At 43.5% G+C, this 24624-nt stretch overlaps 2 protein-coding genes across 10 annotated transcripts in view; both read left to right on the top strand.

Moving 5' to 3' along the window:
- The window catches only part of LOC122612977 (venom metalloproteinase 3), a 45475-nt gene that overhangs the window by 5598 nt on the left and 15253 nt on the right, over positions 1–24624 (top strand). For all 9 annotated transcript variants that reach the window (XM_043786917.1, XM_043786916.1, XM_043786915.1 and 6 more), the window contains exons 2-5: positions 917–1026; positions 6638–7081; positions 14053–14148; positions 24128–24257. In XM_043786917.1, coding sequence (XP_043642852.1) covers positions 955–1026; positions 6638–7081; positions 14053–14148; positions 24128–24257 — 742 coding nt within the window. In that variant the 5' untranslated portion in view covers positions 917–954. The remainder of the gene's footprint in view (positions 1–916; positions 1027–6637; positions 7082–14052; positions 14149–24127; positions 24258–24624) is intronic.
- Positions 1750–2463, top strand: LOC122612979 (S-phase kinase-associated protein 1). The gene has a single exon (XM_043786918.1). The coding sequence runs from the start codon at positions 1836–1838 to the stop codon at positions 2316–2318; it is 483 nt and encodes a 160-aa protein (XP_043642853.1). The 5' UTR covers positions 1750–1835; the 3' UTR covers positions 2319–2463.

Here is a 24624-nt window from a genome sequence, read left to right as displayed (position 1 = left end):
TTGGCAATTGCTGAGCCGAACATTTCATTACGATTGATGATGATTGATTCGCCGGGCGAGACTTTCTTCCACTTGAAGTGGGCCACGGCAGCTCGGATCTTGCAGCACGTTGCATGCAAATTGTGCAAAACCTTTGGGATATAAAATGTCATGCAATTTGTCGTAAATGCCGCTGAGAAGTTGCAACACGGCAACGTGAAGCTGCTGTTGTTGTTGCTGTTGCTGCTTTTGTTGCTGTTGCTGTTGCTGCTTTTGTTGCCGCTGGTCAGTTCTGTTTGTTTTCTTGGTTGGTTTGTCAAAAGGTTTGGATGCGATGGATGCTGTTAGCTCCCCGCCACGCATCGCTGCATCATTATTGACAATTAGCCGCATTCGATGGCGGGCGGATGTGCAACTGCAACTGCAACAGCAGCAGAAGCAGCAACATAAACAGCAATCAACAGGGCCGCAATACAAGATTGTTTTATGCCTCGAGGCTGCTTCTTGGCCTTATGCAATAATTAATTACTCGGCCAGCGGGCCAGAAAACTAGGTTTTCTTTCTACAAAACTGAAACTAAAAGTAAATATTAATTGAAGCAGCAACTTGAGCGCTTGGGTTGCAACAACAGATGCTCACTGTACTTGCCTTACACACACAGTGCCCATTTGAGCATGACCAGGACGGGTTTCTGTGCAGGGAACTAATGGTCATGTGAGGTGGTGAGACCATTATTTTGGAAATAAATACTTTGCATGCTGCAACTGCGTGAATATATTGCCAATTGGGATTTGGCTCACTTTAGGCTGTAGGCGACTAATAAATATAAAAGTACAACCATTATATTTCAATTACCCAATTACTAATATGAGTACTACTTAAATGACACAATTAACATTTAACATTTAACATGCGTTTCCCCTTCATTTCGTTGCAGTTTAAGCATTTTTAAGGATTATATTAGCACCCAGTAAGATGTCCTCACCACTGGTCCTTCTCACAGCGCTCCTCCTGGCCAGCAGCACAATATGCCAGGCACTGCCAGATGTAAGTAGCCCTAGTACTTAGTGCAAGTTTCCAATGCCAATTGGAAGAACTCATCAATCAACTCGGTGCGATATAAATAACCCTTGGGCACTTATAATACCATAAAGCCAGCTGTTAACGGATAAAAAGGGGCAAGAAAAAAACCAAACAACAAATGGCCGCCAGTCGGCGGTTTCATTGTCATTCGCATTGTGCGTAATTAGCATTTCGAGAAATACAAAACATTTTTTGTATATTAATTAAATTACAAAACAGAGCGCAGAGTCGAAGAGAGTCGTCGGTCGTTAGAAATAAAACATTGGCATTGTGTAGTGGGCCAGGTTTCTGAGTGCGCTTGTATGTATATCTCATTGACATACAGCACAGCTTTTGTTACTCGTTTTTTGCTTTTCGTTTTCAAGAAAAAGCTCGGCCAGCAAAATTATGGCCAAGGTCGGACGTAAAAAGTTCTTGTAATTATTTCAAGTGAATTTCAGACGTTTGTTTACTTACTTTTATTTTATTATTTAGCTGTCGTTGGCCATTTGCCAGCCGCCTTCCACTTTTCTCTTTCATTGTCACCGCTTTTGTTGCGGAGGTTATGGTTTTGCTTTGTCTGTTGGAAACTTGGTGATTACAACAGATGGCGGTTTTACTTCGCTATTGAACTCCAAACTAAACTTCCTGAGTTGGCAGATAAACAGATTGTAATATATGGGTAATAAAGTTCGTGGTTTAGATTTTACTGATAGCTAACAGCAGGCCCTGACTTTTTGAGTCGAAGCTCTGAATTTTTGAAGAGCCGCTCGACACCGGAATTCGATTAAAGAATGGTGCGATTCGAGACGAGGGATGGCAGGACGATCAGAGTGAATCTGGCTCTGCTCGAGAGATCCCTGGTGATCCGCGAGATGTGCCGCGTTGGCCAGGTCCCAGAGGACGAGGACTTCATCCTGCCACTGCACGGCATACACAGCGATGTGCTGCTGAAGATCCTGCTGTGGGCAGAGTACCACGAGCAACACGATGAGCCCGCCTGGGTGGCCAAAAGCGATCCTCTTCCGGCCGAGGAGATCGAGCTCCAGACGTGCGACTGGGACAAGGAGTTCCTTCGCGTGCAGATCGATAGCATCTGCGACATCATGGAGGGCTGCAACTACCTGGACATTCCCTGGCTCTACAAGCTCTGCGCGCAGAAACTCGTCTTCCACAGCAGACGCGAGCCAGTGTGGCAGTTCAATAAGTACTTGGAGAAGATCCCATCCTTGAACGAGTTCCAGGCCCTCTTCATTGAGCAAATTAAGAATGTATAGACAGTTTGTTTATAGTGGCTATCGAGTCAAAACGTCTGGTTAAATATTTCCAAAATATAAAGAAGCCGTTCTTGAAAGTAATTCTACGTTTTCGAAACCTATTATTAAATTTTTCATGAGAGCCCGCATTTTTGGATTTCCCCTTGACTTTTTTGGATCACTTATATATAGACCATGATGGCGCGGTCCGATTTTGGGGCAAGTTCGTGTTGGCGGAGACATCGACCCCCTGGCCTTGCCCAAGCCGCATAAATGGTGCTGGCATAAAGAGGTGGCCCATAAACGACTTCGTCTCCGTTTTCCACTGCAATTAAAGTTGACACGCTACACCAACGAGCCAACTAGCAACAACTTTGACGAGGCCCTTCAAATCCCAGCCGAGCATGAAAAGAGTGATGTAAAAAACGAACTCAGGCTGGGGCATGCAAAACACCACCAGAATATCGATTCGGATTCGAGTGAGTCAGCAGCCGTTTTGCTGTTTCGCAGTTTGCTTTATGTGCTGTCAGAAATGCAGAAAGAATATGAGATATCTAAATGTTTGTGGGCCTATCAATGGCCGGCCAAATAAATTAAGCCTTTAATTGTGAAATCCAGAATGCCTTGCCGCACGACTCGTTGTTGTTTCCTGGACTCGTTTATTTATTTATTTATTTTTTTAGCTACCGATCTGCTCTTTCGCTTTTTGTCTACAGCTGGCTGCTCTGTGTCACGGTTTCAGATTTGGTTTATTTCCATTTAATCATTTTTGAGCTCTGGTTCTCAGGTCACGTTCTCCCCGCTGTTTTTATGCATCTACTTGTGTGCGTGGGGCTACAGGAAAATCGGGCGAATGTCAGTGAATGAGTAATTGTCGGTTGTTTCACAGATTATGCAATCGCAATGGAAACTCATATACAAGTCATACGAAAATGCTAAGATTTCAATTGATTAGCTACACAGAGATATTAAGCCAGACCAACGATATTGGAGAGATTCTTTAAAAGGTGCTAAATAAAGTGTGTGTATTAAAGCATTTCCACTCTTTTACTATCTTGAAAAATTGCCATTAAAGTTAATATTTTAGCATTCGGTACGCCATATTACGGCAATGGCCAGAGCAACAAATTACTCAAATTCGCCATTACGATTAGACGCAGCCCATTCCGGAGGTTTCGTAACACCCTGAACTTTTCACACTTTGTTAATCGCTGGCATAAACACAAAATTTCCAAAGGCGAGTCGAGTAGAAACCAGAAAATTTAACGCCGACAGAAGCGGTTGCTAATTTCCGCCGCCTGTCAGCCGAGGCGACAAGGTCAACACACCCAAATATCCAAGGAAATGGATTGAAAAGAGGCGAACGCCGACAAGTTTGCAATTTGTTGGACGGCTAACCATCCGCAAAAGCTAAAAGCCCCAAACGAAGTGCCAAAATCTCCAAATTCATTTCTTTGTATTTGACTGACTGCGCGAAAGGTCGAGTGACACTCTTTCGAGCGTCTGCCGCTGTTGACTTTGACCGGCTGATACAAAAAAAAGGAAAAAAAAAAGAGAAGCGGGGAAAACAATTGCACAACAAACACTGTTGGCCATAAACAGTGTATTGGCCTCAGCCAGAGCCAATTTGAAGCACACTTTTTGCGTTAATATGGCTGCTACACCTTTTACTTTGACTTGACTCTGATTGCACTTGGTCGCCGCCGCCATCGAAACTAAAGTCGTCGCCATGCCGGTTATAGCGTAGCGCACACCGGGCGTATGAGTAATCTCGCACAATTTCAGTAATTGCCCGCGCACCAGCAGCCCCAGCAGCCCCAGTAAAAATCCAAATCAAGCAGCAGCCCAGCTAGCCATACAAATTACAAACAGCGCAAATTTCACAACATCCGTCATTGCACTCGGCGAAAACCGAAAATAAAATCAAACTTAAGCTTGGACAAATAGCTGGGTAAACAGCAGCTTAATGGCGATCGAATCGAATGACAACTCCAGCTACGACTGGATTTGCTTCGGCGGCTATCTAGACGCCGATAATGTTCGTTCTCGGGTTCCTAATGAACTGCAATTTGTGGGGTGGCTTGGGAAATATGATATCAAGTGCAGAGAACCATGCTTGCAAAAAGAAGAATGGTTTCTATTCAGTAAGGAAGCCTGAACTTCCAATTTAATATGCAATAAATAATATAAATAATTATTTATAGCCAATAGAACACTTGAATTCAAAAGTCACGAATATTAGCTTCTATTAAAGTAAAATAAAAACCAATTCTTAAATTTAAAGACACAATTATTCACGCAGCCAGCACGCCGATTATCTATAATTAAGTGCTAGCAATTGTCTGCCGAATTTAGTGAAACATTTACCACTGCTTTCGACACCTTTGAGTTGTAATTTCGGATGGCTATCAATGATTTACATAATGTTTAGGCCATTTGGCTACTTTAAGCCGTTTTTCCGGCTGCGAACCTTTGGCAACCCTGGTTCTCTAATCGCCGCTGCTAATCTTGTTCATTGGATGCCGCCTTTTTTGCATAATTCGTAATTGCTGATCGTAGTTGTTTCTCGCTCATTTGTTTTTAATTGCGATTAATTGGCCACAAGGGCCGCAGAGCTAAGTGTTGATTGGTGTCTGGGTGTGGTCGTTTAACTGAGGATTTGCATACGGAGAGGGCAAAGAATAATGGCGATTGCTGCAGGTGCAGAAACTTTCCAAATGTGGCCAGCCGAGAGCCCTAGAGCCACAGCCACAGCCAGGGATTGCACTCAACTCCAATTGCACTCGAGTGGCCAACTCAGCGCCTCATCGAAAGAGTAGCTGCCTGCGTCTGTTTTCCTTTCTCAAGCCTCAGTTTCACTTTCAATGGGGCGACGACGACGACGGCGACGGCGACGGCGATGACGGCAAAAGTTGCTCAATGCGACCCCAAACAGCTGGCTCCTGTTGGCTGTGGTCGAAAACACGTTTCAAATGAAAGTAAAAACTCTTTGGCATTGTGCCGCGTGGAGTCGAGACGCGCGTCTGAGCGGCAAGAGTCTGGTTTTTCTTCTGGCGTTTGTTCACCTGCCAGCCAACTTTCCGCGGGATTACAATTATAAAAGAATTATCATGCTGCTTATCATAGCTTACGGCTATGCCCGCCAGTGTCATCACCGCTCAGCGGCGATCGCAACTGTAAAAGTGATTCTGGTACTTTGGCCAAGACAACTGGCCATCTTGTTCGCCTTCGTCTTGGTCTGCTTTTGCGATTTCTGCTTCTTTTCGGCGGTTTCTTGTGCGGCGCTGTCGTCATTTGCAGCAAGTCCATTTCTGACTCACTTTAGGCCATTTTGGGCAAAATAAATGCAAGAAATTTGCCTAAATTGCAGGCCGCTTGCCGGCCAGCAAGCCAGCAAGTTCGTTGCCTGAGTCTTTTGTTTTTGCGCTTGCGTCTTAGCCGTTGTTTAAGGAAATTCTACTCCAGCTTTGACCCTGTAACAGATCTTGTTTTTGTGGCCGCCGCTGATTGGATTGCAAGTGAGATGCAGATCTGGCAGATAAATAAAACGGAAATGCATTGGATGTACGAAAAAATCAAAAAACAAACATTGAGTCATGTAGAATGTCAGCTAGAATGGCACGCTAACTGGCACTTTGGGCACTCAAAGTAGCTTATGAATGAATTTTAACTACTTCATTTACAGAAATAAGCTCGTATTGGAAATTCCGCACTATTCTTCGGGGGCTAAGCAAACTGAATAGGGGATTGAATTAGCTCTGACCACAGTCACAGATTAAAAGCCCATTAATATCAATAAGATTTAATTTGATTTTAATTGAAATTCGCAATTATGGCCAGCACACAATGTGCTTATAAAGAAAAAGTTTACACGCAAGTCGGATAAGATTGCTATTCGATATGTATTTCTTTGCTTCTTGTTCGATTCGCCTCGTTTGATTCGGAAATACTTAAATACTCGTACATGTGTGTCTGCTCACAATAAATAAATCTATCAAACGCCAAACGCCACATTGACCCTGACCCAGTTGGCGAAGATACTCAAAACCCAGCCGATTCGGATACGGACTCGGACTCGGATTCGGATTCAAATTTGACTTTGGCTCTGGCTTAGTCGATAATCTCCAGATAGCTCTTGAGGGTCCAATGCAAACACGAACCAAGAGAGAGCGCCACCAACGAGGCTTGGCAAACAAACACTCGATTATTGCATTGAGTTATTGATAATTTTTCAATTTTTCAATTATCCCCTATCCCATTTCCATCTGACAATTGCTACAATTTGTTGTCATTGCCCCGGGCAACTAACCTGAATTCGTTTTCTGCCTCTCCTTTTCCAGTTGCACAAACAAATGACGCCGGACCAGCTGCAGTCAGTCTTCCACGTGGACACCCACGACGCAGTGCCCCACTATGAGCTCGTGCAGCTCCACCACCACGAGAACAACCACAATCGCCGGCGGCGCAGCATCGGCGAGGGGCCAAAGGTCAACGCCGCCCTGCCGCCCCACCACGTGAAAAAGGATCTCAGCAAGAACGCCTACTACAGCGAACTGAAGCATGAGGCAATGGCCTCGGGCGGCAACCACCTGTTCGCCCCGGAAGTGAGTGCCATCAAGTCGCACAACGTGTCCTTCAGCGCCTTCGGCCAGCACCTGAACCTCTCCCTCCGCGCCACCCAAGGACTCTTCAAGGGCGCGCCCCACCAGCTGCGCATGTGGACCGTGGGCAGCGAGCCCAACGCCACCCACGGCCTGGACCTCCAGGAGATCGTCCACGAGCAGGTGAGTCCTCAATTTTCTTACTATTCAGCTTAAGAAGGATTTCCCTAAAAGGGGAATATTAGGTAGCTTAATACATAATGCGTCCTATTGAATGAGCATATTTGTACTTTTTATTAAAATAACGTAACTCGCCATCATGCCCAATTTAGTTGATATTACAATATCGTTTCGTAGTTGATTGGCCCTCTTATTAGTGTCATATATTTCCCTGCCCTAAATTGGCGTTTTGTTGTAAATGTTTTCCTTATAAGTCTTTCTCTTGCTGCACTTTCATTGCTTACATCATAACGTAAAAAATTACTACCATGCTTTTTGTTGCGTTTTGCCTTTGTACGTTTTCTGATTTGTTGATTCGCCATACTTCCGCTTGGGGTAGGCACATATTTTGTTTCAGCTTTTATCGGGCTTTTATAAATTGTTTTGTTTGTTATGGCTTTGCTTTTATCTTACAACACTTCGCATTGCTATTTTCATTTAATTATCTGTACTGCCTTTGCTTTTATTCGTATCTAATCAGAGTTAATTGGGCACGTGATAAAGAGATTTTCTTTTATTTATGTATACACTTTTGAGCTCGCATTTAATTACGCTTCTTTGTTATCTTTGCCTGTTACGGTGAGCAAGAAAAATAATCACGAACTCGGCGGAAAATCATGCTTAAAGTCAAGGACAGGTGGGAATCTGATTAACAGATTGACTGGAATATGCAGCAGGTTTAAAGGCTTAAACCTTTTTTTCTTGCTTCATGACGCTGGGTAATTCGAAATAATAACAATCGGTATTAATATTTACTCTGTCCACCCACAAGTTCCTAACGAAATGCAGTAAGTCGCGTTGAGCCGCGAACGTGACTTTTTGTAATTACTGATAAAGTTCACTTTCTTTTCATGGCTTGTTTGTGTATACGAGTATAATTCAATTTTCCCATTTACCCATTATTCATGTGGTGGGCGTGTTGCTGGTGTTTCTGGCCTGCGAAGTACAATCAATTGATCGCACTTTAAATTACGAGTCTTATGCTCGGCGGATGGTGTAAGGTCTGCGGGGTGGGTGCTTTCTGAACACGGCATAATTTTGAATGCAAGACACCGCACTTCGGAAATGAAAGTGAAATGTCATGTCAGGCGACAGCCGAAAAAGAAATGAACCCGGCGACTCGAACTCTTATGTCTTTGGACTTTGCCAACTGCGGAGTTTCTGTTTCTTGTTGTTGCCTTTTTCTGTGATTTATGTGTGATAATTTCTGCTTTAAGCCTGGCACTGCGAAATGCGGAAAGATTCGTTTGACTTTTCCTACATTTCTTAGGGGATTTTGTCGTCACTTTTAATTAAAAATGGGAAAAATGGAATAAGCTGCTGCTGCTGCTATGTTTTTGGGCAATTTCGGCGAGATTAAGTAAGCCGTGCAAAGGCATTTTCCCCCTTGAATCTGGTGACTTGGCAATTATTTGCGTTTTCTGTTTTTTGATCTCATGCCACAAACAAATGGCCTCAAGATATAGACCACATAACTACAACATTTCAATGTTTTCTATGTCGGATTTTTATTCTTTTTTCTTTATTTTTTTTGTATTTTTTTATATTTTTTTTTGGTAATGGCGGCACTTTGTCAGAGACCTTCCAACAGCGGCAGTCGAAGGAAACATAAAATGCCATGGAAAAAACATTTATTCTAATTTCTGACATTCTGTATCTTTTTGTGCCTCATTGTTTGGCAACCGCAAAAGTACCGAAAAATAATTTTCCATTGATATCTGGTCCGAAGAACTGACCCCGTTTCGTTTTTTCTTTTTTTCGTGTTTACGTGTTTACGTGGACAAAGGCTTTAATGGCCGGGGAAAATGTTGCGTTTCACGGTGTTCGATTGCACATTAAAATTAAATTGTAAAATAAATGAGAAAAGTGCAGCACCCATTGGTTTTGCGGTGGAAATTTCTCTGCCTCGCCATGGAAGGTGGAAGCCTTGTTTCGTGCCTTTTCCACCCAGATACTCCAATAGTTGTTGTTTAATACACTGGCATGCCAAGGAATTAAAAGGCAAATATAGCAAATACGGCAAATACAAGGCGTTGCTCGGCACTCCCACTGCCGCATTCAATCGATGAAGGCGATAGGCCGCACTCAAAGGTCAGTGCAGCCGCAAAATACCAGAAATGAGGCGAAATGAAAACAAAAGTCGCACAGGTCTCTGAAAAAATGGAAACGCTCGAAAAGGGGAGCGTTAAATCAAGTAAACGGGACTGTTGTACCAGAAGTTGTGGGCCACAATGATTTCTGTGGCCGAAAAGCTGGGAAAACTGCAAATATACACAGCAAGTGTTTGAATATTCAGCTTGAATTAATGAACTCCAACCAAAGGCCCTATAAATGGAGTTCCAGTTATGAGCTTTTGAATTTCACAGTGACTAAATCAATGAAATAAAAAGTGCAAAATACCTTGCGGCTTCGCTTTGTTGATTCGGCTCAACTTCCCTATTCGTTTGAGTAACAAAACAGAAGGTACTCTTATAGCAATCTGCTTATGAGCAATTGATCGGGGATCATGGATCATGACTGTGGCGAGGAGAACAATCCCCTTTGGGCGAGACTGGGCCACCTGCCCGTTCGGGACTCTGAGGCTCCACAATTACCATAAAACGGAGCCGCAAACGAAAGACTTAGGCAACGAACGTGGGCATTGGCGGGCATTAGTGATTCCACCCCCCGGGCACTTTGGATATGCAGCTGCCAGCCGATGAAAAACTGAAAGCACGCTAATTAAGTTTTCAAAATGCATTTTTGATGGGTGCTAACTCGAAGTGCATAATTAAAAAATAGAGTGTGCAAGTGCAGTAATGAAATTGTAATAGCATTTGCTGCATGCCACTTGCCGCCGCTGCACTCGTTTCACAAGACGCAAAATTGTATCTTGTCATTGCAAAACGATTCCAACTCGTTGGCGGCGGCTGAGGAGAGAATGATTAATGAGCTGGCGATTTGGCAGCTGAATGAATTCGAAATTAGCTCACTGTGTCCCACTCTCTCTCGCGATTTGCAGCTATTTTTTCAGATGTGCGGGCGATGCAAGCTGCGATTCCGCAAAAAATCTACAAAAAAACACGAGGGGTAGCAGGAAAACGTTGTGGCTTAGAAAGCAGTTTCGCCTGCATTTCGCTGGCTCTCCCGCGTCTTTTTCCTTTTTTTGCGGCTGCAATCGGTTGCATAATGCCGCCAAGTTGCTGCCACGGCCTGACAGTTTCTGTGGTTGTTGTTATGCTCATGCTGCAGCTATTGTTAACGCCGCGCGGCTTGCCGCTTTGTAGCCAGCAACAAGCTGGCCCAAATGCTCCCTTTTAGCAGTGATTAGGTCTTGGATCGATCAACTGGTATCCGTGCTATCCCAATCGCAGTTCCTCCTAGAGCTCAATGGGTCACATAATTGGCCGAATAATAGACTTATAATGGAGGTACAGCCTTGGCATTGTCTTTGAATCAAAGCCGAAGTGCCAACAACAAGTCCAGTGCGACTTGACTCACATACAATGCATAATGGTGCGTAATAAACAAGCTAACTGCCAAAGCAAATCAGCCGACACACACACACGCACACACACGCATGGCTAAATCCGAAGTTATTATTATGCGCAGCTCGAATGCGGCCAATGCGGCGTATGCGTAACGACGCCAAACAAATCAACGGGCAAACAAAGTAAACCAACAAAAGCGACGCCCACACGGCGTCTAATGCGTTAATTGTCGGTTAACTTGGCTAAATGGCTCGTGGACCCATGGCGCGCAGCAAACTGAAAGATTGTGTGGGATCTGCTATACACTCTTTTTCCGTTTGAAAGTTGAACTTTCGTTTACCCAGCACAGCAGTTCGAACAATGGCAAATTATCGTCTCTTTTCGCTCGGGTTAAGGGCCTGCGACTAATGCCCTAACCTTCTTCTCGCTTCGGCCCACAAAAAAGAAAGAAAATACAAAAAAAATCGAATGGAGTTCAGAGGCTAATTTTCACTTTGCCAAGTTCGCCGCTCCGGGTCATTTGTGTCTGTCTTCTCTCAACTTTTCGGCTTAATTTGCATAACAAAATTGCCAAAGAAAGAGCCAACGAAAATGGGCTAAAAAGTTTCAGCCAGGAAGTTGTTGAGTCTGGGGGCTTTTACTTTCGTTTTTGGTTATCTAGGTGCCAGAGTGCTGAAGTGTAGCACTTAAGGGGCTTGGCTTCAATGGAAAGGGCTTTCCACACCAAATTTTACCGATCCTTTAATAGTGCTTGGGAATAAAGACTCATTCTTCTCTATTTGGTCATTTAAAGGATTCTGCAGCTCGAACAGCTTAAAAACAGGGAAGAAAAAGGCTCACCTTTCTCCAACCTTTCTCTGGTCAAACAAAAGGCATTCATGGCAAAATGTTTGCGCCTAAGTGAGCAATAAAATTATAGACCAAAATCAAAGCAAAACCCTTGGGGCAATCGAGAAATTCAGCGCTTACGTAAGACAAAAGTTGCAGCCAAACAAAAAAGACATTCCGGTCAGCGCCTAATCTCCGCAAAGAGATCTGCATAATGTCTTGTAGCCATTTGTAATTAAAAATGTACGGCGCCATAAATAAAAAATATATATATGTATGTATATACATATGTACATATGGCCGGGTTCAATGGAAGTGGAATCGAAGTGGAAAAGTCGATGAAAAAATGCGCGACAGCAAACAATTTACAATTTGCAAGTCAACTAATTAAAAGTGCAGCCGAGGGAGAGAACAAATAAGTCAAATTGAGAATGGGTCCATGTCCATGCAAAGTCAAAAGTGGAGTCAAGAGCAAACGGAGCAGCAGAATAAGCAGAATAAGTGGCCAATTGACAGTTCATAAATACTATATGGCCAAAACACTTGGCCAGGCTCCAAGCGTTGACAACTCGGCACACTGAATCGGGCTAAGACTTGGATTTGGAATCGGATTCGAATTCGGACGCCAGCTCGGATTCATGGCAGCCGAAATACGTGTGGTGGCGTGGGGGTCGCCACTTGCCACTTGTTGCTTTGAACTTATTTTTCCACAAGGTCGTCGTGTCCAACTAGCGAATACAACAACTGCACAACAGCGGTACAACACGCTACAACAACAACCAGCCGGCGACAGCGACAGCAACAGCAACAACGAATTAAGCCATAAATGCCTGCTGCACATGAAAAATTTGAGTGTGTCGTTGTTGCTGCGTGTCCACACGCTTGGCGGTCACTTAACAAACCTAACAAACTTAACCAACTTGGCCAAAACCACGCCCCATTCTGGACAGCTCGGTAATTCGATCGAAGCGATAAGTAATTGCCAGGCGCTGCCGAATTGCTGCTAAGGGTGTTCTAGGTTGGTTAAGTGGCTAACAGATGTTTCCTATAAAAGGATATTAAGTATAAGCAATTATATGTTACAAAAGGAAAGCAGCATTTGTATGTTCCCAATTAAAGAAATTGATTTATTAAGAATGAAGTAAGTGAATATAATCTGATACAAATGATTGGTTTGGAGAAGTTTCTTCAACTGTTTAACTTCACCCCTGAAGAGCAATTGAATAAATTTAATGAGGCTTCATGCATCACTCAAATCTAGATTATCTTCTGGCTGACAGCTCCCATCAAGCAAAAGGCCAATGGCTCCGCGTTGGCTCAGTTCTCACCCAGATTTTGGCACTTGACTCGCTTTGATGCATACGAGTACGTATACGTAATGCCATTTATAGCTCCAGTCGGGCGTACTGCGATTAGTAACTGTAGATTCCGATATTCCGATATTCGGACGGGGGCAGTTATGATTTATGCCTGTAATTTGATAGAGTGCCGGCACGACAAGTTTTTGAGCCTCGGACGCGGTCCAATGCCAAATGCTGCGGCCGATGTCAAGTGTCAGATTACATTTATTTCGATATTTATTACAGAACCCAATCCAATTGAATGGAAGCGAACTGAATCGAATTGAATTGAATGGCCAGGCTACGCAGGGGCAATTAATTTAATTAGTTTGACCAAAGCGGGGCTGAAGATAAGCCGTTAAAGCTTAAATTTATGCTAATTCGCGGCTAATATCCCCGGGGTATTTGCTCGCCTCTCGCCTTGAATGGCCAATGCAAGAAAATGCGAATCGAATGTCTATGTCACAGGATTGAAAAACAGTTTGGACTGTGGCAAAAAAAATCTAAATCGCATCTAGAGCAGTTGGCCAAATGTCAGAAGCTTAGGCTTTAAGCCGCGCCAGCAGCGCCGTTTTCATGGTCAGTCCAAAGTCTGCCGCGGCACACACGGCGTATGAGTGACGTGCATGCTGAGGCGTCACATTTGCCAGCCACGAGCATAAATCAAAGCTCGGTTTACCGCTACAGCGTCCACTGCCCCATGCTCCTCCTCCGCCATGTTCCTCCAGCTCCTGACTAAGTGGCCAAGTCCTCCTACCTCTGGCACCTTCTTGTGAGCAAGCCAGAGCTGCATTTAATTAAATTTACCCACTAACCACGCGTTTTGTCTTGGTCAACTCAGCTGCGGTGTGCATTTGTTATGCCACGGGGAAAAACAAAACGAAAATTGCCTTAAATTTCAGTAATGGCCAGCTGCGGCCGTGTACCTTGTATTTGCTTTACATCTCGCGGAATGCGCGGAATTCGGAGCCGTAAAAATATGTAAAATGCTTATTTAATTGCATTTTTATACAAATCATATTTTATCACCGCTGTGCCGTCTAACATTTGTTAAAACGTGTGTTATGATTTAAGTGGCAGTATTTAGATTTGCTAGCATATATGTTTGCTCAATTAGCATTGCACTCTTAACTATTGACATCAATCTTTTACACTGCCTGTAATCCAAACATCATTTATAGAGCTTATAGCTTATTTATTATTACAACAGGCTAACAGTTTTATGATTATGATTTTACTTCACATGGGTAACTACTTAACTATGTGTACTAAACTTTATGTCTGTTTTTGTTTGCAGCACAACAGCAACGATGTGGGCGAAGTGTTCCAGGATGAGAAGAACATGGCCGCGATCTTGATGCGGCGCCACATGGAAACCGGCGACCTGATAATGGTAAGTGTTGCAAATGTGAACAGGTCCGCCCCCACCCACCGCTGGGTGGGTCGCAAGGTCGTGCTGCTGCACTTGCACTGCAATCAATGAACGTGCCACAAGAATTTCAATTAGCGCTCGCCATTAATGGTTGTTCTTGGCGTTGTTCGCTCGGACTTTTTTATTCCGATTCCGAATCGGCTGTGTACTTGTTCGATAGATTTTCTTGTTGTTATGACAAACGGCCATTGTTATGGTCAGTTTTGGACTTACCATGTTAACTGCCGGCTGTCGACTGTCGCCCATTTCAGTTTCAGTCTCAGTGTCTGTGTGTCTGTGTGGCGGGCATTACAATTAAACGCCCGTTGATCGGATATTCAGAACGATGGCGGATAATTTGCGGATTTAGACAATTTCTGCTGATTAAGCATTAATTTATCGCCGCAAAGTGTTCGAGCCAAATGGGCAGCTGTAAATGTAAAAAAGGTGTAGGAAAAGCCAGGGTCGACCAATGGATACCCAATTAAGTTGGTTGGATTTCTAAAAAACTAACTCAAGAACTTTGGGTAATTCCTATAATTATTCAGCTGTTCTAAGCCATCAGTCAGCAGTTTGATATCCTTTTTGTCAGCTCTCATATTCATCGACTGCATACCCTGTATACCCCATCAGTGGGTCGTACTCCTTTGTTGTCGGCGAGCACCTTGGACCAATTTGACAGGAGTGAAAACTGTGATGGCGTATGGGCGATAATGCCGAGATATATTGCATTAGACCATAAATGCTCATGTTGCTAGAACAAATACGATCGTTTAGGGGTTTCGATATGGTTGGGGATCAGCATAGATAGCTTGCGGCCTTGGCAAATGGTCAGCTTAACCTTCAGAATATTCTTAGCTACTGAATTCGGCTCACTTTTCATTCATTAATCCATAAAAATTGCAAGTATTGTAGTATTTCCTCACCGCCAATTACCAAGGTTGCCATAATACGCGGTACATTGTGCCATTTCTGTTTATGCTTTATTTAATACCCAATTTATTAAAGCTTTGCCATTTAACCAGCATCAGATATATTCTGATGACGTTCAATTTAAAGACAATTGGCAATTAACATTGTCCGAGCGGAAATGGAGTCCAATATGCAGGAACAAGTTTCGGCATGGAGGAAGTCTGCCTAATTACCGGCCATTGTGAGTGGGCTCTTTTCTTTTTCACTTCACTTCGTGGCGGGTGGAAATTGAGACCAGGCTGGTTTGGTGGGAAAAAGAAGCGAAGCCAGAAGCGAAGAACAGAAACCTTTTCAGCTTGGGCTGCATGGTGAATTGCACAAGCAAATGTCACAATTCAAGCAAATTAATAATCAACTGGCCGATCGGACAACAAATGAGCGGCGGAATCAGAAATGGCCAACAAATATTGGCAGACAATAAGGTCAATAAACAAGCTTCGTAGCCAAAAGTTGTGGGGCCTCACAACTCAACTTTGCCTCTCTGTTTTATTCAGGGGCCTTTATTTTGGCAATTTCTTGAGCTGCGCTGACGTCTGCTTGGGTTTAATTTGTTAAACAAAAAGTTGGATAGGAATAAATGTGTATTTCTGATAATAATTACTGACAGCCAATAAAAGGTCAAACAGCAATGTCTGGCCGGTCCGACTTGACCGACTTGTTATGGCCAAGTGCGCCGCTGCACCGGCCGACAAACAGAAAAATTCATAAATAATATGTAGAAAAGAGTCAGCTCACATGTGAGCATGAAAAATGTTTGCTGCCTGACATTTGGAGGCGCAAAGCCGGCGAAAAGTTTCGCAATTGGCCAAATCCAACATCAAAACCAATACCAATACCAACACCACTACCAAAGCCAAAGCCAAAAGCACTGGGACGCAGCTGTGCTGACCAAATCCAGTGGGGCTTCCGGCTTCGGTTTTGACCTTAAACGGACGGGCTCTCAAACTTCTCGCCATCGAGATGCCGCTGCCGACTTGTAATTAACCAGAAGTCGAAGATGGCTGAGTCGGCGATAGTTGCGTAAGACTTCTGCTGGCCCGGTTGATCGGATCATTGTTCAGTAAAAATGCCGACAAGCTGAGAAGCCGGCACCACCTCCTCCAACGCCACCACCTTCTATGGCCACTTAATTAGCGCCACCGAAGGAGTTGTCGACCATAAAAATGTGCGTCTTACTTTAGGTAATTGTAGTCTCTGACAAAACCTGAAAGAAGCATTCAAAATATTTGCCTACAGTGGGGTGAATCAGTGCTGTAACCAGTGGATTTCAAAAGTAACAGATCCAAAAGCATACGCCTTAATACTTCAATAAATATAATTCCAAAGAAATCTACCACATAGATTCCCTGATAAAATGGTTAACATATTTTCAGCACTGGTCCAGTCTGTCCACTGTACGAAAGACTTAAGACACGAACTGCTTTTGGCCCATTGCAAAACGTTTTCAAAGGAAATTTCAAACCCACATTGTTTCTGTCGGCGATTTAATTTAATTACAGCTTACTTAAGAGTGGACTTACACGCACCATTTGATCAAATGCCCGAGCTTTTGTTGTGTTTGGCCCAATGATTTTTATTAAATAAGCTTCATTAGTCAGCTCGGCGTTTATAGATTCTTCACGAGCTTCGATCCAACTATTCCCACCATCAGCTGCTATACTTGAAAATGATGCATCCCATAGACCAAGTTATTCATCATCTGTCCGTGTGGGAAACAAAAAACAAAAAACAAAAAACCAAAAATCGAATGCGATTCAATATGTACATGTCGGAGGTTGAAGGTCGCCTCGTATGCCCTTAGCCGACCTGGACTTGAACATCGAGCTGAGTGCGGTGTCCATTATTTGTGAGCCACCCACTGCCAGCGGTGGTAATGTATCCAATTTGACCCAATCAATCTTGACATTGACTCGTAATTTCACACAGAGCCACTCTTACATGCGAATATTAATTTCACGGCCAATTACGCTCAGTGTCTGAGTTATGTTTCTTTGGCTGGCGAATAGTTCCAAAAATTGATGACATTCATTTTGGAGACGGCTAATTGTTTTGGCCAATTACATTGCCCCCCTTCCCCTCCCTCTCTGGAAATTTATCAAAACGAAACGAGCTCAAGGGAACCAGACAATTCGAACAAATTGTAATAATAACTCTGTGTTACTCTTCTTGGCCCGCAGTGTTTACGGTCATTTGTGTATGCACTTGAACAAATAAAGTACGAGTGCTTCTTGCGGGAGGGGTGCGGCAGGGCAGCTTGATTAATGCTAATTGCGGCCAACGTCAGTCAAATCCAAAAGGCCGATGCGTGCGGTCCCTGATGAACTGGCTGCAGGTGATGTATGCATCTTGGGTCGGCGCTTCGACTGCTAATTACTATTGCTCGTTGCTCTGAAAAGTTTGGCCCTGAAACTGAAAACAAATCCACGAAATGCATTTCAGCCACCTTTCATAATGAGAGAGTGGCTTACGTAAGAGCAATTATGCAGCACTCGTGATATGCATCTCTCTATTAATGGGCTTTCGAAAACCTTTGGGTAAGGTGCACAGGCAGGTAAAAGTATCTTCAGGTAACTCGGCGAAGTTTAAACTATTAGAGGGGGATTTGTACACGGGGTTTATGTAACACATTCCGCAGTGAAATGAACTTCGTGCCTTAAGTCTTTTGTCTAAGAACATATGTTGTACCTGTAATGTATTTGAATCCCTAGTAAGGTTATAACCTTTAAATAGTTGCTTATTAATATACATTATTATTCAGACATTATTTTTAATCGATCTTCTTCATTTCCTTGCCATTGCTGAACTTTATCAGTCACACCTTTGGCACACTCCCCTTTAATGCGGTTTGCCCTTTTTCCATTTGGCATTTGGTGCCACTGGAAATATCAATATTGCCATTTAAGCAAACTGAGTTCTGTTAACGGTGGGGCAACAACAATGAAAACAACAAGCAGAATTATTAGGTAGCAGTGGCGACATTTGGACACGGCTTTCAGCGTTTTGGCCAACTCTATTAGACGGCAATCGCGGCGTCATCATTAAGCAACACTCATGTCCAAAGTGCCAAACAAGTTTTTATTCGTCTCAAGAGAGCCTCTTCTTCTTCTTGGCAGCCAAAGTCTTCTCACCTTCCCAACTAATTGCTAGCCTTGATATTTACAAAGAGTTCACTGTATGCATAAACGCGTCTATTCGATAGTTGCTCTTCTTGGCTGGAAATTCTATATCTGAATAACTGGCTGACCGCCGATTTGATTTGCATTTGCAGCCGCCGCAGTTGCAGCCGCAGTTGCAGTCGCATCATCGTCAAGTGTTAAATTGCACAATTTATGGGGCAAACACGGCTTGACATTCAGGCGGGAGAAGTGCAATCAATGCGCCGGCGACATTTACAAATGTTATACAATTTGATGTCTATATTGGCATCGGGTTTTGGCTGATTAAAGCCGAAACTTTCAAGCCACTTGATCCGGCTGCGGTCATTGTGCAATGAGTTTCGGTTGGAGCGAAATTAATGCAAAATAGTTTTGCAAATTGGCATAGATACCCCACCCTGGCCATATATACATGCATATATAGTAAAGTAAATCGCTTTATGCGGACGACACAACCCCCAACTGACGAGTTTGTTGCCTAAGTCTTTCGTTTTCGTTTTTCGATTTCGGTTACCCGATAGCCGCAAGGAACTCGACTTGTCCGTAAGGAAAACTAGAGTGAAACTAACTCGAGTCGACATAACAACGAGCGTGTTACCAATATTCATAAGCCAAAAGCCAACTTTGCCTAGCAGCACATATGCAGATCTGTGGATCTGGAAACTATACATATATAGTATATATAGTATATATACTATATACTATACATCTGGAACAAGAGATGGCAGCGTGACACGAGTGAAGCCCACCGCTATCCATCACGATCGCAGTGCCATGATCGCCACGCATGCCCCCAAAAACAAAGGATTAAATGCCGCCGAGTAACCGTTTTTCAATTACACCCTGTTGCTCGTATTATTTAATCGAAATGCACATTTTTTCCTCCTTTTTGTGGCTTTGGTGGGCTGTGGCTGCAATTTCCTCGTGAAAAATGTTTTTTAATTGGTGCGACGCGATGTGGCAAGCCACCAGATGATAACAACATTTCTGGCGGGTGCCGTTCCAAGACTTTGGCCGCATATTGCATATTAATAAATGGTCATATCGGTTACGTCAAGGCATACTCCACAAACACTATTACTATTTTTTGGGAAGGGGAGTTGAGCACGAGCCTGATATTTTCACGCTTAAGACAGTTAAATTTGATAGTTGCCCGCTGATGGGGATTCAATTTGAGGCTCTGCTGTCTGCCAGCGGATCCAATTTCAATTAAGCGGATTAATCGATGGCAAACGAAAGGGGACTTCCATTAATCAAGACACAAAGTTTTCGGAAATCTATACGCGATTAGAAGAAAGATTTGATTGGTATTTAAATGGGATTAGAATCAAGTGAGAAATAGCCCCTCTTAGGTGGCTAAAATCACTTAAATCTAGATAAGATTGCGGGACCAGATTGATTCTTTGGCAGTTGAGTGGTGGTCACACACCCAGTCCGTCAACCTTGAGGGGCCTTCACTTCTGAGACACTTCTAAGTGCAAGGATAACCTGCAGTCACTCAAACCCGATTGTGATGTCGATGTCGACTCCACTTGACTTTGACATGCAACTCGAACTTCATTAGGCCTGGTTCATGCGCCTGCCTGGCTGCCTGCCCACTTGGCCAAATGCTTTTCCATCTGGCCGCGGCCGATGGCGCGGCAACTTGAAAGACATAGCCCCTTTCCCCCATTCTAAACCCCAGTTCGCATTGAACTTGCTGCTGCTGCTGCTGCTGTTGCACCAACGCACCAAACATCACAACAAATTATACCAAAAAAAGCTGGCGAGAAACCAAAAAAAGTCACGGCAAAGTGCGTTCTAGTGGCAGATACATTTTGTGAGCAAATTAATTTTGATTGCCGCGATTGCTGGTGGGGCAGAACCCGAGAACCGCTGTGTGGGCCAGGTTCTTGAGCCATTGGCCACCGGACTGCAGCCATGGGCGGTGGTCGATTTTTATTCTTTTATACTCGCAAGTATAAATATTCATTGACCAGATACAGATACAGCGCACAGATACAGATACAGAATCCATGGCTGAGTGGGCCGCCCGAAGGTGGGCTCGGAATATTTTTAACGAGCTGCTTTATGTAAACAAACTGTTAACACGGCGGGTATCTCTCGGCTGAACTAGCGAGGCATTAGTATCCGTTCTTGTTCTCATTGTCAGTCTGTAGTTTACGACTACATGCACTCGCATTGAACAGCGATCTTAAGAGTCGATTAGATTTAACCTTGACCAAGATGATAACCCAAAAAAAACTGGAGAAAAAACTAAAGCGGCACACACCTTAACGCATTTCCATTGATGCCGCATCCAAAAGAGCATAATTATCGCTTTAAATCAAGGTTTCTAGATCGAGACCGAGATCGAGATGTTAGGCACTGTAAACCCGCCAGATATTCATACAAATGCAGTGTGATTTGCATTTGAATTTGATTGCTGGGCGATCACAGACCACTTCTTTTCCACTTCCAATTGACAGCCATTTTGTATCGGCTCTGGGCGGTAACGCCACCGAGCTAGGCAAACAGCAAACAGCAAACGTCATGACTATAATGATGATCGCCGCTCAAACTGATTCGAATGTTCGTGTCATGAATTTGCACAAATTATGCTAATTTCCCAAAATTACAACCGCAAAGTGATTTTTTGTATTGCTTTATCCGCTGCTCCTGTGTTTCGGTGTCTGCCAATTTGGCAGTATTTGGTATTTGCACATTCGAGCGCTTTGATGCTCTTGGCCAGCCAAAAAAAACGAGGCAAAAACAAATACGAATAGGTGTTAATTTTGATTGTAAGTAAATCTTTGGTTCAGTGAACTCCTTTCTGTGGCGTGTCACATTATGCAACCGCCGTTTGCTGATTATCTGCGATCTACAATCGTTGTGGGGAGAAATACTTTAAAATGATTTACATTTAATTGAATAAAGGAAGGAGCGAACGAAAATATCATCACAAATCAATCAAGCTCATTGTCAGTTGATTGCGATCGCTGGGCGTTTCTGCAGGTGCCAATCAGACTTGTCTACTCTGTACTTTCTGACACATAACCATGTGTGAAAGGCCCCAAGAAACCCAAATGCTGAATTGCTGAAATGCTCAAATGCTGAAAAAAAACAGCAGTAAGCTCGTAGATGTAAGCGTAATTCCAAATCGGCTCTTTGCTCCTGCAGATATAACAATCGCGTTGTGGGTGATTACATAAACAAGACAGCTCGGCGGAATCGGACAACTTTATTTCTTTATTTTGGGCCAGCTGAAAGCAGATACTCGTTGCCAGAGCCAAAGTCTGTGCGGTGTGTAAGCTGCGTGATTTGAAAGCAATTTGCTGTTTTCCCCCTCCAATCCCCCTGCTTTTATCCCCCCTCCAATCCATCCGATATCGAGCGACGTGTAATTGGCCTCGCAGCACTTGCCGACAGCCGGAAAATTATAAGGTCCGCGATTATCTTAAAGTATTTGGATCTTAGTGCTGGCCACGCAGCTGTGGGAATCTTGGGAAATATTTCGATCAGATAGTGGGTCAAATGGAATTAAGGCAATAAGCTGGGATATAGCTCGCCTAATTCATGGGGAAGTTATTTTTGTGTCGCTCATAAGTTTAAATGTTTCTAATTTACGACATAGCCCAAACCTACTTCCTTACCATTCAGTAAGCATATAATCAAATATTCAAACACTGCAATCAGATGGAAGTGAATCCATAACTTACCCCTTTCATGTGTGTTTTATTTACATTCAGAGCTTCAAAACTCACTTCCTCACCCATTTCGATAGTTTTCGCACTTCAGTTTGCAATGAAACAAGTAAAAGCTTTTAATTTCGCCTATAATTAAGTGGCAATTACCCGGCCGAACTTTCAACACGTTGGGCATAAAAGCACATACTCGTACATAAATCGCACTTGGGTAATTTATTAATTGGTTTTTCGCATAAATTGCGTTCAAGGCAAGGCGTTTGCAAATTACAGGCTATCACAGTTGGGCAGTTACATAACACATGTACCAGAACTCTAACAGCGAAACAAACCCGAGTCGAATAAACGTTAAACAAACGTTAAGTAAGTCCGAAATCAGCACAACATACGCCCAAAACGCCTTGACTGTTTTTTCAGCTTCTCTGCTGGCATTTCGGTGGAAATGCGGAAAACGCAGCTAAAGTGGAACACGAAAAATTTGTTACTACCACTCGCTTAACTGCCACATGCCGAGAAAAATTGTAGTGAGTCGCGCCAAATTAAAAGACCTGCCAAACAACAAATGACACTAAATTCGCAGCCTAAATAAATGCTGTATGCTATATAGCTATATGGCAACAAGTGCAGAATTAATGATTATTTTAGTTGAAAGTGAAGAGACGCGAGGAAACCGATGAAGTTGTTTGCCCAGCCTGTTGACACCTTCTCCGCTGCCTTTCAATGACTTTCAATGTGAATGCCAGGCATTTATCGCGCACATTTATCATACGCACTGTGTGCCAAAAGCCATTTAAGTGTCGCTAACTCAAATATTGATCATATTTCAAGTGCCCAGCGTTGCGATGCTGCAACGGGCGAAGAAAAGGAGGCTGCTCGAATAATTTCCAATCGCACTGGATTTGCATATATGCACCGAAAGAAACTGACACCTGATTTAGGCCAAGACAGTTGAAGATAAATTGTAATTTTGCATCTACACAATGCTGTGTTTCTCTCAGTGCGCCGACTGTTTGGCCCATGTCATCTGTTGCAATTTGTTGCTTGGCTTCGCTTGCAATTTGTTTATGGCACATGTCGTTTTTGTTTTTGCTGACATTTAACTGAAGTCGCGTGTGCGAGGACATTGAACTTTGCCGTTTGGCGCTGGCCTGAGTTTTTGGCATTTTCAATAAGTGCTCAAATATATCGAGAGCAAAATCAAGTTCGCTGCCTAAGTCATTCGTTTTGTGTTGTGCCCATTTGCTCGCATGGGAATTTCAGATGCGCAGTGCATTCCCACCGATTCCAGTTCCAGATTAGGCATTAGCCAAAGAAATATGTAGCTGACTCAGGCCGAGAACAATTACAGTTCCACAGCTCCATTTCCTTAATGCGTTTTATGTTAAACATGATCTCAGCTGGTGGCCAGTGGCTCGCAGTGGCTCGTGTGTCCAGCTGACTTGACTCACTGGTAATATTTTAATTATAGCATTACTGCCGCGACTTAATTAGCCCTGATCACGCCTAGTGGCAAGTGGGTGCTCGTACGCTGATCGATAAACAAAACAAAAGGCCAATTAAAACTGAAGCGAAGTCGTAAGCAAATTGAATCGAAAGCATTTTGGTGTCTTGCAGTTCAGCCAACAATTTTGTGTCTAACCTTTCTCAAGGTTACGTCTGCGGGCAGTGTTTTATTCAAATAATTATTGCAATTACAGAGGCGATAAACACGAACCACCGAGAAGCCGAAGCGAGAACAGTGTGGAAACACAGCTTATCTAGATCGCAGATTATTTGCATAAAATGTTCCACTATGCAAATCGCAGCTAATTTTTATGACTTGGCCAGCGTCATTCAAACGCAACTCATATTCATATGCCACTTCATACGGCCGACTGTAGGCCAAGAATGTTGAGTTGAATTGAATTGAAAAAAAGTTCAATAAATTATCTAAATGCTCCGCCCGAAATGGAGTTCGCCGGCGTCAGTGGTTTGACAAATGTCGATGGAAATTTAATGCCATTAAGCCAGCTAGTATTACTTTTTAGTCAGCTGGGGCTGGGGCACAAGAAAACCATATTTATGACTTGGCCAGCCATTAATCCCCGTGCCTGATGTATTTGCCCCTGATTAATTGGCCAACTCACTCATTTCGATCATTTCTCCTTGCAGGAGGGCAGCATCGGTCACGATCTGGTGATCAAGCCCTTGCCACACGAACTGAGTCCCCATCCGGAGGAGTCGCACCACATCATCTACAAGCGGGAGGCATCCGCAGCAGAAGACCAACTGAGTGACTTTGGTAAGATTCATTTGACATTGCCGCCCTAATTGAAGCCATTGAGAAGCAGGCTACCTTCCTAATGGGCGCATTGACCCATAGAAAGCCGTAGAAACCCCGCTCCTATACCCATAAATCTTCAGCTGGAGATCGACGTGATGCCGATAGCATTTCCTGCCTCGAAAAAGAGCAGCATACTCACATATTCACGAGTGAAGAGTTCACCTGTGAAGAGTTCAATGCAACAATTCGCCCTTCACTGAATGCATTTACCCCTGGCGTTGCGGTGGCGCCAAAATTCCAGCGATAATCGCTGTAAAATTATTTATTTTATGCCCGGTATTTCTCGCCGCAGAAACTGATTTTTCCACTGTCGGCTTTGCCGAAA

Source organism: Drosophila teissieri, chromosome 2R, assembly GCF_016746235.2.
Source record: "Drosophila teissieri strain GT53w chromosome 2R, Prin_Dtei_1.1, whole genome shotgun sequence".
NCBI lineage: Eukaryota > Metazoa > Arthropoda > Insecta > Diptera > Drosophilidae > Drosophila > Drosophila teissieri.
Note: the sequence above shows the minus strand (reverse complement) of the source record. Positions and strands in the feature narration are given on the sequence as shown.